This window comes from Rissa tridactyla, chromosome 15 (genome assembly GCF_028500815.1).
Source record: "Rissa tridactyla isolate bRisTri1 chromosome 15, bRisTri1.patW.cur.20221130, whole genome shotgun sequence".
Classification (NCBI taxonomy): Eukaryota; Metazoa; Chordata; class Aves; order Charadriiformes; family Laridae; genus Rissa; species Rissa tridactyla.
This window is the reverse complement of record NC_071480.1, coordinates 8,851,899-8,870,330: the sequence shown is the minus strand read 5'-3', so window position 1 is coordinate 8,870,330 and position 18,432 is coordinate 8,851,899. Positions and strand designations below refer to the sequence as shown.

Here is an 18,432-nt window from a genome sequence, read left to right as displayed (position 1 = left end):
TGCTAAATGAAACATGAGACGCTGAAGAGAATAACTCACTCAGAGCCAGAGACAGGAACGCAACGCCTCTAAATCTGTTTGTTCCCTGCCAAACTTCCACTCACCCAGCAATCTGGAGACGGAATAAGCCTCTTGCCTAATAAGCTCCTAAAGGGAACTGCTAAAACGCAAAACTATAAAAAGGAAGACCATCAACCAGGATGTAAAATGCAAACATTCAAAGCAGGGCTGCGGCACCTGGAACATCTTCCACATCTCTCATCTTACATACAAATCCACATATCCACCCCACTTCATGATATCCATCTCAAATTTAGTGGCTTATGAAAAAAAAAAAATCTCTTTGTTGGTAATCACAGATGTAAAAGTTTCTCATTAAAATGAGGCGTTAAAGGATGATCATACCACTTTTTCAGTTGACGCACACCATATGTTCCCTCCGTTTTTATCCCGACAGGAAAAGGAAGGACTTTAAGTATTCTGGACAGATGCATGCTTACAATTGGACAACAAATGGAGGATGCTCTGATCTTCCAGGGCTAGATAGGCAATTTTGTATCACAGTACAAACACACGCTTAAAATTAGGAACAAGTTTAAGTCCAACTGCCTTCCGCAAAACTGCCCCACATGTTCCAGGGTGGATTGTAACAGGGATGCCATTGTAATGATCAACCCAGATCAAGGGCTGACTTTACACCATTCTCTCTTTAGCTAGACTGAAGAGGAATCACCAAGCAGGTCTGACTTGAAATAAAAATAAAATTACCTTCTCTCCTATCTCAGTCTGATCTCCTCCTGGCAGCACTTCCAGGTCAGTCTTTAAAGCGCAGACCTCCAGGACATTTTGGTATTTTTGTTCATTAGGGGCTTGGCCAAACAAAATGTTATCTTTCAGTGTGGCATTCTGGATCCAGGCTTGTTGAGGCACATAAGCAACAGAACCCTAGAGCAAGGAGGCAGAAAGGAAACCTTTGACTTGTTGCAAGCAACAATTCACGCTTACAACTCTGATTAAGATCTGCAGCACACAGATATAGCTCCTGTTTGATATACGTTCCCATTATACATATAGATGTGCTAATTGCTGATGTATATTTGATGGAATCAGAAAAATCATTTCATATAAAACACAAGTGAACAGGTGTGGGCAAAACCCAAATAAACACGCAGACGAGCTGACATAGGAGCAAAGAGAATTCCCTCTCCAGCCCGATGTACAATATAAGCAATGCCAGGCATAAGCAGCACATTTCCACACCATCATTAAATGGCATCGTAAACAATACCAACCTTTACAGCCACTTCTCCTTCCAGCTTTTCCATTTCACCCAGGAGAGCAGACACTAGAGAAGATTTCCCACAGCCAACATGGCCAACAACGGCAACCAAAGCACCACTGGGGACCAACAGATTTATACTGTGGAGGAAACAGGCTGGAAATTAATTAAACATTAGTTTACTAAAGACATTACGGGTCTTTAAACCAGGGCTGAAATAGACAGTGACAAATCAGCCCGACCTCAGCTTGACTGGATATAGTAAACATAGCTTGGTCACTGGTCTTCTCCTCCCTTTCTTGTGTACAGTCAACTGTAACCAGAACTGTAGGAGCAAATGGAAACCCAGCATTAATCTCTCTTGCGGGTTGTTAAGTCAGTAGGATTGGCAGCAAGCCTTCCAAGACCCTTTGCTGTGTTGTATCAGTCCACCAGCAAGTCAAGCACGGTTACTAAGCGTTTTGAAAGCAGCCCGTCTTTTGGTTTTTGATTTTAAAACCAAGAGCAATTGTACAAAACTAGTGAGTGAATACAACCCGCCTAAAAATGTTCAAACCACTTTAGTGCTAATAAATAGGGTTTATAACGACGCAAGAAAAACAAAACTTTCCCTATTAAAATTCTTAACTGTTTTCCCCACTGTGTTCTTAAGGGTACTGCTTTAGGTCCTGGTTTTGAAGGTGAACTGATACAGAAATGACTGATGGACACAGTCTCTTTGCCAAAGTGTCTTTCACTAATGAAATCAAGACAAAATTCTGTTTGCACAGATCCTGATGCAGAATCAGGGCTCCAATTCTTATGCAGATTTTTGCCAAGCAGGTAGCTGATTGTTTTGAACACTGCAAGTGGGTTTTTGTTTGTTTCTTTGTTTTTAAAAAAATATTCAAAGCAGGAAAACTCAAAAGCACTAAAATTTTTTTTTTCATCATTCATTCCCTCTAGCTGAGTTTTGCCTTACTGCTACTTTAGCAAGTCACTGGGTAATTTTTAGGCACTGGTGGTAATTTTTAGGCACAATTTGAGCTGGAGACGCATGGTTCTTTATGAAATAAACCCCAGAACACTGAAGTCTACCTGGCCGCAGATTGGTTTGCCTGAACCAAACTGGCTCCTTTGAACTCGAAGCCTCTTGCTTGCAGGTTACTCAGCACAGCAGCACAAGCTCCTTGCAGTGAGAATTCTACCAATACTTAGCAGGTTTCTGTGATTTTGATCTGACGACAAAGTATAACATAAGGAAGTATACGCTTCCAGGCAAGTTTTGTGTTCATTCAAATAGGCAAATGAGGAAAACATGCACCCCCATAGTCTGGACACGGCCCACGTACAGCCACAGGGATGAGCCTGCTACAGGACTCTTGAAAGGGCAGATCACCGTTCGCACGCCCAAGTCCAAACTCAGACATCTCAACTGTCCTCGTAATCCATCAGACCAATTTGATTTGTCCAACAGTTCAGTTAAAAAAAATGCCTTTTTAAGAAATTTGCACAGCTTTTCTGCCCCTTACTGGGTAACTATTTTATGCTAGTCGCCGCGGAGTTAAAGCCTTACAGCACTGCTCTGTAAAGCCTAAATACCATCAGTTATGAGGATTAGCTCGATGTTTTAAAGGCAGAAGAGATGCACTTATGGGATGTGTGGAAACAACCTTTTCCAGAAGTGAGCCTGCAGATATTACCAGACATCTTTCAAACAGATCTCCCAGGAGCCAGAAACCAGGAAGCAGGTAGATGTTGTATTGCAATTGCATAAAGAAATCTTACTCTTTCAAAGATGGCTTAAGCTCCTTTCCCCAGCTGAACGTCGCATTTGTTACGCTGATGGCATTGCCTGTATGACAAAACCACAACAATAGAGAAGGCAGGAAACGTATTACACAGAATAGTATGGCTGAGAGACTGCCAGACAGAGAAATCTTTATTTATGGGTGTTTCATGTACACTGCAGTTCCCTTTTCTACAGGCATGGGAAACACAGTCTCATGACTGTGGGTCACAAGACAGGCTCGTTCAGAGTGAAAATAACTGATCGCAGCTTAAGCTATAGACTGTGAGCTCAGACCTATGGAGCTGAAAAGCTGTCCTGCTTCCCCTTGCCCCGGCGAGTCTAGTCCCAACACTTGCTGCTCCAAATCCCCGTGCAACCGCTAGCACAACTTTACTTAAAAAACCACTTTGAAGTCGGTAGGAGACCACCACATGCTGTTGACTTTGATGTATCACATTCAATTTGCCTCTGCGCAGCTTTTTGCTTGCCACACTAACAAGTCACAGATTCCTTTACCTCCTGGTGGGGTGGCGTATGACAGCAATCGCATGACAGCCGCACAGCCATCCCTCCTCCTGCTCTGTCTATGGCATCACGCAGAGGAGGAGTTTCAAACCGCACTATCACCAGCGAGCATTACATGAGAAAACACATTTTTTTTGAGACCACCTGGTTTGCTCGTTTGCTCATTTCCAACAGAAGAAATCAAAACTGTTTATAATGTTGCTGAGCATTTGTGCAGTGCGAAAAGGTTTGAGCAGGTCTTGCTGTCCCTAGTCAGTGGATGCACTTCATTATGCACTGCAGTTAGCATCCAATCCATTGCAGATACAAACTCAGGCCCAATAACTCTGCTCAAAGCCTAAAAATATAGCCAGGAACTTTTTGTAATTTCCACATAGCCTGAACAGCAAACATACTTTTCAAAGCAGCACCTTCTTTTTTAAAAAAGCCAAGATTACTACTGTTATTTTCTTTTTGTGTTGTTTTTTTCTTGTTTTTTTTTTTTCCCCCCATAACTCAACCAGTCCAAAACAAATGCAAAATGTTTGTCGAATTAGCATAGTTTAGAAAAATACTGATGTCTTTACCTGGTGCAATCACTTTTGTTTCCACACAATTTGGATCAAGTTCATCATGACTCAGGAACTGCTGAATTCTCTTCAGGGAAACACTTGTCTAAGAAAAGAGCGCGGTGTTATTTTATCATTCTTTTAATGGGGACTTAATGCTCTTACGACTGAAAAAGAAAGCATGCAGAATGGCTTAGGCTTTCACTCCATGGGCTTGCTGAACAGTGACTCATTCCTTCCCTGAAATCAGTCTTACGCTGAAATTCAAGCTTTTGACTGTGAAATTTCTCAGACCAAGCTGAGTTCACCTGAGCAAAGCAAAACTCACGCAGACAAGCTTACTCAGAAGGGGCAGGCTTTCCAATACAGGGCAGCAGTAGAGAAAGGATATTAGAAGGAAATCCAGCTAACAGGCGGATGCAAGGGATCTCTGCATTCCAGAAATCGGGGATATCTGGGGTTCTTTTTATCAAGTTGTTCAAAACAACTTACACACCAGACCCTCCTTACCTGCGCAATGTTGCTAATGACTTGTGGGAGCATATTGAGGGGAAACTTTAAGATGTTAAACAAGGAGAGGGAGACAAAAGCCTTTTCTGCATCCAGGATATTCTTCTCATCCACCGAGACATATACAGCAAATGTCGTCAATGCTACCTGAAAGCCAGAAAGTGAGTTTACTGCCAGACGTATGTAATATTTTGACATTTTAAAAAGCAGTCAAGCCTGATAGGCACCTTTGAAATAAAAGTATCAACAACAAAATGGGGCAAATTCTCTGTTTCTGACCTTTTCAACATGCTTTAAGAATGACAAGTCACATGAACAAGTTGATACAAAAAAGGGCACGCGGAATAAAATAACTTTCAGATTACTAATGGCTACATTTAGTTGATCTAGGAGATTCAAGAGATGAACTACAGAACTCGGGCAAATAAAAATGAAAAGCGGTTATCTGGCTGTGGTTTGGCTGCGTTTCCAACTCCACCCAACCAAATTTTCCCATTGTAAACTGCAGGCTAAGCAAACAAAACCTACTGAACAGTAGGAAAGGGAGTAAATTCCAAGTTATTTGCTGGTTTGTTGTATGACAGGGAACATCCACTGTGGAGTAACCATCCTATGCAAGTAAACTAACGGTGAGCAGAAACAGGAATGTGCATTTAAGGAAGTGCATTAACTTTGAGGGAACACGAAAAAGGCAGGATCTTGAGGCCAGTAAGAGTATTTCTGGCCTGGGGTTGGGCTTTTGGTCTCAAGAACAGTTGGCTATGAATATTTTTGACAAAGCACTTATCTGAATGTTTTTATTCACCAAAGCCCTTTCTGCAAAAGAGATCACAGTGCAATGAAGTGGAAAATAGAGGGAAAGAGAAAATTGAGGAAAAAGCATTTCAGAATTGGCAGTGTATCATTTAGGCTTTATTTTTCTACATTAAATCAATCCTTTTTTAGGTTGTAGAATAATTTAACAACTCCCTCTCCCAGTAAAACAAGCAGAGCACTGTAACACGAAAGGTAGAAATGAGAGCTTAAGACAGACCTTGTCCTGACTGACTCAATTAAAATTTTTTTTTTGCTATTTTTGCTATTCACAAGTATCTCTGAGGTTTCAAATTCTAGTCTCAATTTGTTATGGGCAGTACTTTGAAGTGGTTGGAAATTCTCCCAAGACAGTTATTCCCAGCTTCCACTGGCAGGCTTTATCAAGAAATACTTTAATACCGATTAACAAAAAGGCTCTAGAGAACAGGGAACTTTGCTTCAAAGCATGTGAATAATTTTTTAAAAAGTATTTACATTTTATTCCTATGTACATTTAGCAAGCACAAAGCCTCACGCTTATCCTTCGAGGATGTACTTGTACAGCTTAGAACGTCAGTTCTAAATTCAGTCTAAATTCAGTTTACCAGGAATGGTGCGCTGATCCATGCAAAGGTGGACACAGAATTGAGATAGGCAGATTTCTTCAAAACTCGGAGCTCATTCTTTCGTATCTCCAACACCTTTTCTGAAAACGATGGCTCCCAAGCATACAGCTTCAGCACCTTTATACCACCCAGGATCTCATTCATTAATTTAATGCGGGAGTCTTTATATCGCATTTGTTCCACCTAGGTTATCAGTAAACACAGGAGACAAGAGTGTCACAGGAATGACTAGAAGAGAGCTTTCAACATGTTGTCTCACAGCTGTGATGGTCCTTGGGCTATTTCTAAAGAGGATGCAAAAGGTAATTAAAGAAAGCCAGACTGTTTTGAGTAAGCTTACCGTGCAAGCCTATACCTCCAAAGAAACCAGAAATCAAAGAAAATGGCTGGCTGAAAAGCAGAGCATAAAATCTTTCCACTCATCTTCACTGTTAGGGATTACATTTTCAAAACCACCTTAAAGAAAGATTCGTGCCCTTCACAAAAAAACTACCCTACTTCTTCCTTTGATTTCTTCAGTTTTTTTTTTCCTGATATGCACAGCTGTATTTCTTAGGGCATCCCTTGAAAATTGTGGTTACTCCTAGTTTATTTTTTTTTCCTATACATTAGAATACACTGGTTCATTCAGTTACTTTAAAAAAATAACATAAAATAAAATCTCTGCTCAGCGGTATAGACAAAATGAAAAACTGCATTCACACACGTATGCACACCAAGTTATGCAGCTCTGAGCATCTTATAATGGGCAAGGGAGAAAAGGAATGTTAATACTAACGTGTCAGCATCCAAGAGATTTAATGGGAAGTCCGGATGTCTCTCTAAGGCACGTAATAATACCACTCTGTTATACTAAGGCTGTGCTTGAATGTCGTAATTTATATTCGTTTTCCAACTCTTACCTTTTTTACATCAACAGCTTGATTTATTTTTTTTTTTAAATATCTTCCAGTCAGTCACTGATAGGTTGCACAGCACAAGCCACTTACTAGATTTTTCTAGCACAAAGCCAGAGGGCACTATTATATTGGTTTTTTCAGCCTTCCTTGACTAGAGACAACTAAGACTACAAAGAAAGGAATAAAGGATCCTTTTACCTTAAGATAATAACTATAAATTTAGCCCAGCTCAGTTGCGGTCAAAGTCAACACTGGCTATTAGCATAAAAAAACCAAGCTGCCAGGTTTCAATTACTATGTCTGAAAACAGTCATTCACAGCTTAAAAAACAGTATTTATTTGCCCTTTCTCTAGACACTCCTAGAAGAAGCTACCAGGTGAAGGGATATGGAGACAAAGAAATTTCTTGCTAATCCCCAAAGCTGCTCCAGAACTATGAAGAGCCACTGACTCAATGCCACACCTTTCCCTTAAATAGCATTCAATTCACTATGGGAAAAACTATCTGAGAGGATACAGTTGTTAAATATATCGGTACAATCTTACTCATAAATAAATTGGGGCAAATAGCAGCTCTTCAATGGCCAAGACAACCACCGATACCTTCATTCCTCATAGCACAGCTGCCAATTCAGGTAACGTCACCTTCTCTGCTGGTACCTTACCTGGAATGCTCTGGTTTTCATTGCTATTGCAGAGTTAAACGGGATAAGTAAAACCATCACGGCAACTCCCGCCAGCACAGAAGGCCCTAAAGTCTTGATTGAAAAAAGAAAGAAAGTTGTTGTTGTACCCAAGTGCTGCTCTTCCCTACAGTAAGCATTAAAACAACAGCAGGTCACAGAAACAGAAAAGTATGTTTTACATAGACAAGTTGAACTCCTCCCAGTGAAGTGTTCTGATTCCACAGAACAACTGTGAGGAGGAGACAGAAAAACATGACAGCATCCACCTTGAATTATTGCTATGCTAGTATTGGCAATAGCAGAGCGCTTTGTGATTTACCTGTTAAGTGGTTCCCAGTGGGAGGGGAAAGTAAGTTTGCACTAATGCAAACACAGAGCTATTGAGCAAATGCAGAAAGGGAACAAATAAGCCACACAGAAGGAATTTTTCCATTGACTTCTCTCTGACCCAGGGAGCTGCAATTACTGAATTAACTCGGTACCCTCAATGCGAGTAAAAGCACACAAACTGCTAGCTACCAGGGTTCAGCTTACCAGCGGAGCAGTAACTCATAAAGCCGCTGCAACTGAACGGCTTTCAAGTCTAAATCAATATGGTTATGTTTGTGCTACTGTTTTATGCAGTAAAACAGATTAATTGCATAGAAACACTTTAACGATGAAAGCCAGTGCTCAGACTGAATCTGGAATAAACCAGAAACAACTTCACGGTAACAAAGGAAAAATTACGGTTATTACAGGCGAGAATTTTTTCATGTTGACTTGCACAAAACTTCTTCATATGTAGCATGACATAATCTTTATACATGGCTTACATTTTCTGTGTCCACAGTTTTTTTTGTTTGGTTTGGTTTTTAAACCATTTCCCTCAAGGTCTCTTTTGTATCAACTACTGGAAGCACTGACGAGTCCGAGACTGATCCTATCAAAGCATGGAAGGGACAGAGGCGACATAAAGGCTATCTTTTGTTTCCAATGCCTTATTTTGCATACCAGCTGAACAAAATAATTAAGAGACTAATTGATCATGTACACCAGTACAAGCTATTTTACTACAAGGCAGAACAGTAAGTTTCTAAAAAAGCAGTGGTCGGTCAAATTAACAAAAAAATAATAAGCTTGCACATCATTTAGACAAATTCTGAAAAAAAGTGACGATGTCTGTACCTGCCAGAGGAAATACAAAGCTAGAAATATCTGGAGTGGTGCAGACCACAACATGTTCAGGAAAGTCATCAGGTCCATGAAACGTTGGGCATCCACTGACATCAAGTTGACAATTTCTCCAACAGTAGACGAGCGCTTTGCTGAATTTGTGATGACTAAGGACTGAGAAATAAGAGAGATTTAGTGGATTCACAATCTGGATACATATGGAAAACACAGAGAAGTAGTCCTCAATTATTAGCAAAACAAGACACTCCCCGAGAACGTGCTTCTCCAACAAGAATAAAATATTTCACACCTACATCAATTCCTAATCTCCAAAGAACAAGACGTCCTAAAATGGTTTGCCTGTGAGCACCTCTATTTCAAGCAGTATGTGGCATTCTGAAGAAAACCTAGTTGTATCTAATCAACTCATAGCAGAAACATTCTATTCTCCTGGATCCCTTTTCCAAATATTTAAAGTGAACCAATATTTGCCTATGATATATCTGGTGACCTACCAGTACACTCACACTAAGTTGCTGATCGCTAGAAAATTCTGTAAAGTATGATAAAGGTGCTCCTAAAAACTCACCAAAACCCCCAGTCTTTTATATTCCAGGAGGCTATTCTCCAATATGCCTGCTCTTCTCTGAGTATTTGAGAACTGAGGCCACTTGCTTGGCTATACACTGGTGTTACAGCCCACAAAATGCTTCCAGTCTTACCTTTCGGTATATCACGCCAGTGATCCCAGTTCTCAGCCTCATCCCAGTAACAAAGCAGTACTGGAAATGCTGGTGAAGTATGAGCGTCTGCAGCACAGCACAGATAAACATCAAAGCCGCAATCAAAAACCCCCACCAGGTTGGTGCATCTTTGTTCTTAGTGAAGCCGATTAATACACTGTTTTTCAGAAGATTAGGGAAGGAAAAGGAAAAAGAAACAAAAATAAAAAACATGCAGCAAGTTTAATGGGACGTAACACAGCTTCTCTCAACCATGGCATCCTGCCACATCCTCTTTCTAACCACAAAAAGTAAACAGCTCTCCAGGATGCAAGCTGAGTTACGATTTCAGTCAGACAACATTGCAAAGACACAACAGCAAAACCTTAGGCTTTGCCAGTGAGAAAGTCCATTTGCAAGTGAGCCTGTAGAAAATGAAATATGACGAGAAACTCTAGGTTTCCCGCGAGATCCAGCATTTAAACACACGGCTCACTGTCTGAGCTCTGTTAGGCAGCCCCCCAAGGCAAGAGGTGGATGATAGGACACAGTAGGACAGTGTAGTAAAGCAGGTGAAACCAGCTTCTTCCCCAAATCCTTTCCAAGCAGCCTGAGTGCTTCTGCCTGGGGTGTTTTCCCACAAAAAAACTAGATTAAAAGACATCCTTCTGGATGGATGCATAAAGAGTTCTTCACTCCTACTTTTTTGGTAAAATGGTAGCACCGTTAAACTGCCTATATCATCTTTTATTAATAAGCCGTTTCTTATTACGCACAGCTGCTCTCCCTGCGAGACCTACACACCATTATATAGCAAACAAGCAGAACAACATACGGCAGTGACCAGTGTTCTCAAAATCACATTTGTGATTTCAAACTACTGACCAGAAAATTGAATTATCAAAATATGGGAGGAACAGAGATTTGACTCCATGGTTCAAATAAACAGCAGGAGGAAAATACACCTGGGAACTACAAATCAGGCCCCAAAACCTTGTGTTAGAAGCATGAGGTTGCCACATTTTTCTTCTTCCAGTCCAGAAAGACCTTCCTTCTGCACTGCACCAGTCAGGCATGCTGTAAGTGGACAGCTTCAGGAAAAACTCTTCCTCGTAGTCCCAGCATGGGATTCAGCAATCTTTTTAGACACATAGAACTACCTTATGTGCAACTTGCCAGACAGCCATGTCTTCTTCACTTTCTCTTACCACTAGCAGTGCATTTCCCAAGACTGCAGGAATTTAGACTTGAGAAGAAATTCCCCATCATATGCCTTGAGATATCACTGACAACATATCCAGGAATTTATGCAAATTTGAGAAATTCCCAGAATAGATTATACTTAATGTGTTCTCAGAAGGAAGCCAGCTGCCTCCTCTTGACTAGGGACTCTGGAAGAAGACAGACTGTAAGCTACTAAATGTCACCATACTGGGTCGGACTCTCTTTTTAGCAAATTTCTGGGTATGTCACAAACCACCCACAGAACAACATGATCTCAGAACACAGCTCCGCATCGGCATTATTTTAAGAGACACTCATATAGAAGCAGGGCCCTCTCTTCTCCGCTTCCCCACATCTACCTGTGGTCTCCATCCAAACTCCATTCCTCTCTCATGCATTAACAGGACTATGCGTTTTTTCCATTGATTTAGTAATAAAAAATAATTGCTTGATAGAAATGCTGATATATTTCCACTGTTACTTTCTTCTTAGTTAATGTTTATCTGGTGAAATTCTCGTTTTAAGAATAATACTAACAGAGAAAAAAATGTGGGGATCATGCAAATTCCTTTATGGATCAGGCTGAGCAACTGATCCCCCTGGAGATGGGAGGTACAGGTGTTCCTCATGCACGAGTTTGAGGACATACCACTTTTGTCAAGATCTCACCTGTTTGGATTCTTTTTAATAGAACTGTAATTTTATTTCACATGGAAATTTACTGCATCTCACACATTCTCATTGCTATGTGCAACTAAGAACACATGAACTCATCTAAATGGTCCAAAATCTTTCCCAGATGATAGTGGCACGGCCAAAGCACTACGCACTTGAGCATCACGCTTCATTTGTATATCAAGTCATGCTACAGCTGCGGCCACCACCAACACATGTGGGTATCAGATGTACAGAGACTACCCGATCCAGCAAGCAGTGCTTCGCTTTGATTTCACAAATAATCCTTTAGAAATGGGGAGGAATTGCTTTGGAGTGCTGCACAGAGTAACAGGTAATTTGTAATTCACAGCTGTCTATTGGCGATGGGTGATTTACAAATCTTGCATTTCAGTGAAGCTTGCCCAATTTACAGCTTAGTCCACAATAAAGAACTCCTGTCTTATGGCATCTCAGTGGGAAGGTGGGGGAGCATACACATGCAGCACTGTGAGGAAAACTAGTTATGCATTTCAAAAATAAATACTCCATGCCAAAGCCAGGCCTCCATTGGGATTGCACATAGAAACTACTCTCACAGTAAACCAACCTTAACAGTTGAGGATTGACGAAAGAAAGTAGGTCTTGTATCAGCTTGAAGAAGGAGCCGACTAAGAAGTACGGCCCAAAGGTCCTCAACAAAGCTTTGAGAAAGGAAGGCTTTCTATTGCGCTTTTTGTCTCTGATCAGAACTTCTGCTTCCTCTGGACCATCACCAACATGATTCAGCACATGGTTAGATTTCTTCATATACGTCACATCTTCTTTCCTGGGAGAATGAAACAAACAATTAGAGACAACTGACAATGAGAATGTCATAGCTTTAGGTGTACAGCACTGCACTAACATCAAAAAGTCTGTTCCTGTCTTTGCTACTGATTAACAGCAAGACTTTCAACAAGATCTAGGTGTGCTCAGGGATAGGCCACTCTTGTGTAGAGAGTCTTGTTTTCTTTCCTTTTTCTGCAGTACTTACAAGGTGTACTCCACAGGCCAGAAAATCAGCCCCCGTGGGATGAGAACATAGCCCAAAGGAGTAGGAGATGAAGGCTTAACTTCCTTTGGCAGAGGACAGAGTTGACCTTGAATCTCCAATTTCTTGTAAAGGAATCCTCTAACAGTTGCTATTTACATACCACAAAAGGCACCCTCACCTAGTCCGTCCGAGACAGTGTTCGTTATTCAATTAGTAGCTGTACTAAACCTTTAGCTTTATCTGATCACACATCTACTTTCAGAGAAGTAGTCTGAATCCCTCCAGGGAGACAAGCATTGAATCACACGCCAAGCTAAGAGAGGACGCAGGCACAGCCCTCTCAAAATCCAGTTTTGCATTCCTGGAAATTTGAAAGAGTACAAACCATAGCACCTCCAAAACCGAGCCATCTCCGAGATCTGGGCCGCAGCTGTCAGAGGTTTCTTGTAGGACAGAAACTTTGGGTTTAGATGCCTAAATTTTACTCAGATGACAATTTAAGCATTTAAACCCTCTTTGGCAGCATCCCTTTCTTACTTTGTGCCCCTCTTTCTCCATCTGCAAGATAAGCCAATGAAAGTGACCTCTTCTGCAAAGCTCTTTGAAAATGACTGATGAAAAATGGATCCAAGAGGTCCGTGCTGCTCTCCAGGGCTCTGGGTGGGTTTTCTGGAAGCACCTCTGTGTGCCTGACTTCTGTTGCCTATCAATAAAGAGGGGGTGCTCTGGGAAATTATTTCCTCCATGAATTGCTCTCAAAGAGCAGCCTGGCAGCTTTTCTACCATCAAGTACCGAATAGCTGTTATTTCTTGGGGGCTATGGGACCTAGAGAACAATTTCCTGAATGTCAGCCAGGAAGGTGAAGTCCAGCTGGAGCAGGGAGAAGGAAATTAGAGTCTGGGGCACATAAGCCTTATAAGAAGGGACAGATGGAAGCGAGACCCTAGGAACAGTGAAGACTTACAAGGTGGCATTTGAAAAATAACTCATAAGTACTACCAAGCGAGGTTGGATTTATGATTCTTCATAAAGAGCGTGCAGATTTTTTGGAGCTGGCTGGTTGCAGAGTCAAGTAATTCCAACAGCCTGTGAGCGTTCCAAGCGATCACTGTGGCTAACAGTCCACAGGTAGAAACTTGTTCACATCCTTTCAGACAAAGGCACGTGCAAATCCCAATTTCTTTGCAATAAAGTTTGAGGGCAGGGGGAGAACCTAAACCAGACAATTTTTTTTTTTTCCCCCCAGACAAGAACAAACAGTGTTGCCTTTGTCCTTCCAGATCAAACCTGGAGAGTTTATGAGCAGAGCTTTATTTTTCTGGCAAGCAGGCTGTTAAACTCATTGAAGGATTTGAAGAAACAAGACTATTTGCCCCTGGCTTTGTGTTATTAAAAATGTTTATTACAGTGACCTAACAGCAACGCAATAGTTCTCTCCCAGCAAAAAATCCCAAAGGGAGAAAATGCACTTCCAGTGTTTACTACGGGTAGGTAGGTGAGGTCAGGTTTTCAGCAGTGTGTGGGACTGCTCACACCCAGCTTTTTATCGAAGCAAAAAGCATGTGCCTAGTTTCCATTATTTATAGCAGGGCAGATAATAGATGCCGATTACCTCATGGGAAAACACATAGCTTTCCCAATAGTGATGACAAGGCCCCGCATCTTCTATTTGTCTTCATAAGTACAGTCTCAGAAGCTAACTAAAGATGAGGCAAAATAGATTCCAGCTCTCTCTCCATCCAGCACAGCTCCAACTTTCTCAGAAGCAACTGCACTTACCAGTAAAGCAAGTGAGTAGAGACTTCAGCCATACATGCAAAGAGAGCAAAAGCAAAGGAAAAACACTCTTTGCGTGCTTTGTTTTCTATAATGACAACTGAAATCCAAACTGATCTCTTCTGTAACTTATTAGTAGCAAATGAATTATTAGCAATTATTTAACAGGAACTCGTAAGACAGCTGTGAAGCAAAATGTAAAAAAAGGCTTTGTAGGTTTAGAAACAATAGAAATGTGATAATCATTACAATAAAATACGTTTAAAGCTTTAGCTATGCCAGAGTTGCAACTAATTAAGTTTTTATAAAATAAATTACTACTATGTACACTGCAAATATTTTCCGTGGCACTTCCAATACATGTACAACTTGACGCAGCATTTTTAACGTCATAAAAGCTTGCTCAGAGCAGATTTAATGAGTTTAAAAAAAAAAAAAGTATTTACAACAGTTCCCAAGCAACTACCACTAATGTTGTTTGACATGAAGTAACTGAGGATACGTACTTGTAATTGAAGAATAAGCAGAGCCATGGAGCTTTTAGAGTTATCTGAAACCCAGCAATCTGGAGTTCAGTGATTTGCCTTGGTTTTGCTCTTTTCCCCACCTTAGAATCATTAACATCGTCACCACAAAATTTTACCTGAGCTAAATACAAGCCAGAATTTACAGTTAAATTTATTGCCAACTGGCCCCAGTTTGTATGAATAATTTCCAAAATGCAATGAATCCCATGACAAAACTCCAGGCACAGTTTCTGGTTTCGTAGCAAAACTTTTCCTGGACCCTAGGCACCTCTGCACAATGGCTGTGCTCCTACTATATAAAAAAAAGCCTGAGGGAGTAAGATTTATGTCTGTACAGCAAAAGACCAGAACCCAGGCAATGCACATTATTCCATACCGTAAAAATAGAGACATTATGAAAACAAAAAAACCTTAAGTAAAACCACAGCTCACACAGAGCACTAGTGGACAAGCTGCTGGTGTTAGTGCTGGAAACCTTTCAAATTTTAGCTGCGAAGTGGAACTCTCCACATCATAATCAGCCTTGCCAAGGCCCTTACAACTCTCTCCTAGTATTACCACGTAATAGGGTCTTTCCAATTTGGCAAGGATGTGCACAGAAGAGAACAGAGGAAAGCCTCCACACGGAGAAGAAATCTCCACAATGAAAGGAAATGGAAGTGCAGGCCTCCTCCTTATTGACATCTTTTATTTGAAACACACTATTATCGCATCTGTTTCTTTGGAAACATTTTGGACATTAACCAGTGGGAGAAGGAAATACACTTGCACAATAGATAATTTCTTAAGATTAGATTAGCACAGAACCCGCAATAAAAAGGATATCCTCTCCAGCATGGATGTAACTATATGCGAATTCTGACCCTCATCCCATTTCCATCAGAGACTATGGCAATTTTGCTGCTAACTTTCTAGGCAACAGGAGTAGGGTCTCAGCTCTTGAACTGGGATATCTCTTCCTCTTCTGCCTTTCACGTATTTTGAGTTTCATATCTTTACTGCTAGGAAGTGAAGAGTTGCTCACTGCTAAGAGCCTTAAGGCTAAAAATACTCTCGGGACAAAAAAACTCATGACAGGGATGATGAGGAATTCCTTTTGGTTTGTGGTGCCTAGAAGTTATGCTCTAGCGTGCCTAGGGAGGAGGCAGTTATGGGGTTAGACATCTACCAGCTCAGTGACAAAAGTTGTTCATTTTCTACAATCCAACCAGCACAATCCTTTCTGCTTACGCATCTCCAGCCCTTCTCCACTTGGTAAATGGCACTACCTGCCCGTGTAGATTTTAAGTATCTAGTTAAAAAGCGTGTAGGTGGTACACAAGCCCCAGAGAGCTCCTCCTTGCCTGTGCCTAGACATATTAAAATAAGCAAATTTGACTGTTAATATTAACAAAGAACAGACAGGTTGAAGAGGCAGGTGCCATTTTTAGTTGGCTCATTTTCAGGGATGACTAGCTTATTAATGCTGAAACAACTCAGATCCATCTCCGTTTGCAGACTTGTTCATGTACTTACTGTTTGCACTCTGCTTTTTCTTTGTCCCATTCTTTACTTAGTTGCTGCACAATAATTTTTGAAGTATCATCTTCATTCAGTGACCACAAATCTTTATCTTCGAGGGGTCTTTTGTAACCAAGAATTGCCATGCTGCACATATGGAGAAAAACAGTCCCATTCAGTTTGGCTAATAGTACTTAAAACATTGCTAGTAACTCTGGGACTATTAAGCTAACAAAAGCAAGAAGATACATCTCCACAGAAAGGGTGATAATTATACCTCCATCTCCCTTTGTTCCTTATATTGATGTTTGCAATTAAGGAAAGGACATTACATAGTTTTGATTACATGTATTTTATTGAAAACATCACTTCAGACAAAAAGGACAATAAAAACCAACTACCAGAAGCATTTGAATGAAACTGTGGTGTTAAATGAAAACAGTGAAGCTTTAGAAGTGAAAATAACTAAGTCTATCTGGAATAACCGCATAATATCTGGAACAAAATGCATGAGTGAAGCTCACGTAAGTTAAAGGAAAATCAGACTTCTCTGAAAACTACAGTTCCTCAACAGAATTTTGTCAAGGGATACAAACATCTAGATGCCAAGAACCTCAATGGGGAAGCTGAATGTTCAAAACTCTGGAAGTTTAGAAAGATCTCAGTCTCTCACTAAAACGAACTTTACAGGGCTGTTGCCAGGACAATGAAAGTTACATGGATGGAAGAATGAATACCTCCACACTCTCAACCACTATGGAAAAAATGGGTCTTCATATGACCTTTAACAGTTGTTCCACTTCTTTATCATGGAATAGTAGCAAACCCAATCTCAAATTTGCATCTTTAATACACATGCCTTTTGACAGCAGTATCAGCTGGTGGTAATCATTTGTATATATAACCCAGTTTACTTTCCCTCTCGCACAGAAAATGTTCTTATAAAAAAGAATTCACCTATGAACCTCAACAGGAAACAAAATGGGTGAAAGGTTGCCACAATTAATCCTGTGGAGCGGAGCCTTACATCTTGGTTCATGTTATAGTCCAGCATGCAGTAAGCACAACCAGACTGTATACCCTATTAACGATGCCACAATTGTTGCCACTTCTCTTCAGAGAAGAAGTTTGGGCAGTATGAGCACTCTGAAAGCTGTTTCTAAAAAGGCAAATGCTAGAAGTGCTGACAGCACTGTGGATGAAAGAGCATCCAACATCAACTACTTAGAGGAAAAATGTCGGTATTGCTAACTCTGCACAACACATATCACGAGTAGAGTCTGGGGTTGTCAGCTGTCCAACAGCTTGACAAGAGAAGCTCACCTTGTAAACCACCAAAATGTCAATCTTGACAGGAAGCCTGAAGTTAACTCTGGACATGGATTCTACAGTAAAGTTATGGGGGAAAAAAACCAACAAAATAAAGAAAGCAAGATGTTTACCATTACTTTAATAAGAAGGCAGTCTATTTTGATCAGTTTTGGTATATTACATGTATGTACCTATGTCCTAACGAGACGTAAAATTGATTTCTTTCATTTCCCATGTCATGCAGAACTCTTTTATCTTTAAAAATTGCTTCATATATTGCCTTTAAGTCACACTTATATAAAGTGAAATGTCATTCTATAGTTTCTGAAATGCTCATTATAAGAAATGAATTCAACTTCTCTCTCAGCTTCATTCAAACACAAATCCAATCAGAGAGACCATTTTATGAATTGGAGAAGAAATTTAACCTGTGACACCACTAGTATCTTCTGTTATTAATGTTTTTCCGTATCTATTCTCAATACATATAGAAATTATTTATTAAGAAAACCCTTATAGACTTTAGCTAACTCTAAATGAATGTTAAGCAAGTAGGCCACCATCTCCACAAAAATTGCTCTTGAAATAATTAATATTACACTTCAATGTCCATAAATGTAACTTAAAACTGCTGTGAAGCAGCAAGTAGGAGAGCTGCTTTCACTACATAGCTTCCAGTCATTACTGATGGCACATATAATGGGAAAAGGCCTCAAACCCCAATATTACTCTCCATACCCAGTGTTCCATAAGGGGGTCACCAACTACTGCAGTCTCACTGACAATCCAAAGCTGTTTTCAGTGACAAGTATTCTCAGCGGAACTCTCAAAACATGCTATAGTCTCAAAACATGATATAGTAAATGCAAACAAAGCAAAGTGAAAAT

The 18,432-nt window shown here is 40.5% G+C and overlaps 1 protein-coding gene across 2 annotated transcripts in view; it reads right to left on the bottom strand.

Moving 5' to 3' along the window:
• ABCC3 (ATP binding cassette subfamily C member 3) overlaps positions 1-18,432 on the bottom strand; it is a 50,498-nt gene that overhangs the window by 13,340 nt on the left and 18,726 nt on the right. Inside the window, exons 6-17 of one of the 2 annotated variants that reach the window (XM_054221816.1) lie at positions 17,558-17,619; positions 16,250-16,381; positions 12,005-12,223; positions 9,517-9,694; positions 8,807-8,968; positions 7,619-7,711; positions 6,034-6,237; positions 4,634-4,780; positions 4,142-4,229; positions 3,047-3,113; positions 1,293-1,419; positions 769-945 (exon numbers count right to left, since the gene is read on the bottom strand). In XM_054221816.1, the coding sequence (XP_054077791.1) occupies positions 769-945; positions 1,293-1,419; positions 3,047-3,113; positions 4,142-4,229; positions 4,634-4,780; positions 6,034-6,237; positions 7,619-7,711; positions 8,807-8,968; positions 9,517-9,694; positions 12,005-12,223; positions 16,250-16,381; positions 17,558-17,619 (1,656 nt within the window). The remainder of the gene's footprint in view (positions 1-768; positions 946-1,292; positions 1,420-3,046; positions 3,114-4,141; positions 4,230-4,633; positions 4,781-6,033; positions 6,238-7,618; positions 7,712-8,806; positions 8,969-9,516; positions 9,695-12,004; positions 12,224-16,249; positions 16,382-17,557; positions 17,620-18,432) is intronic. The other variant, XM_054221817.1, reaches the window with a different exon arrangement.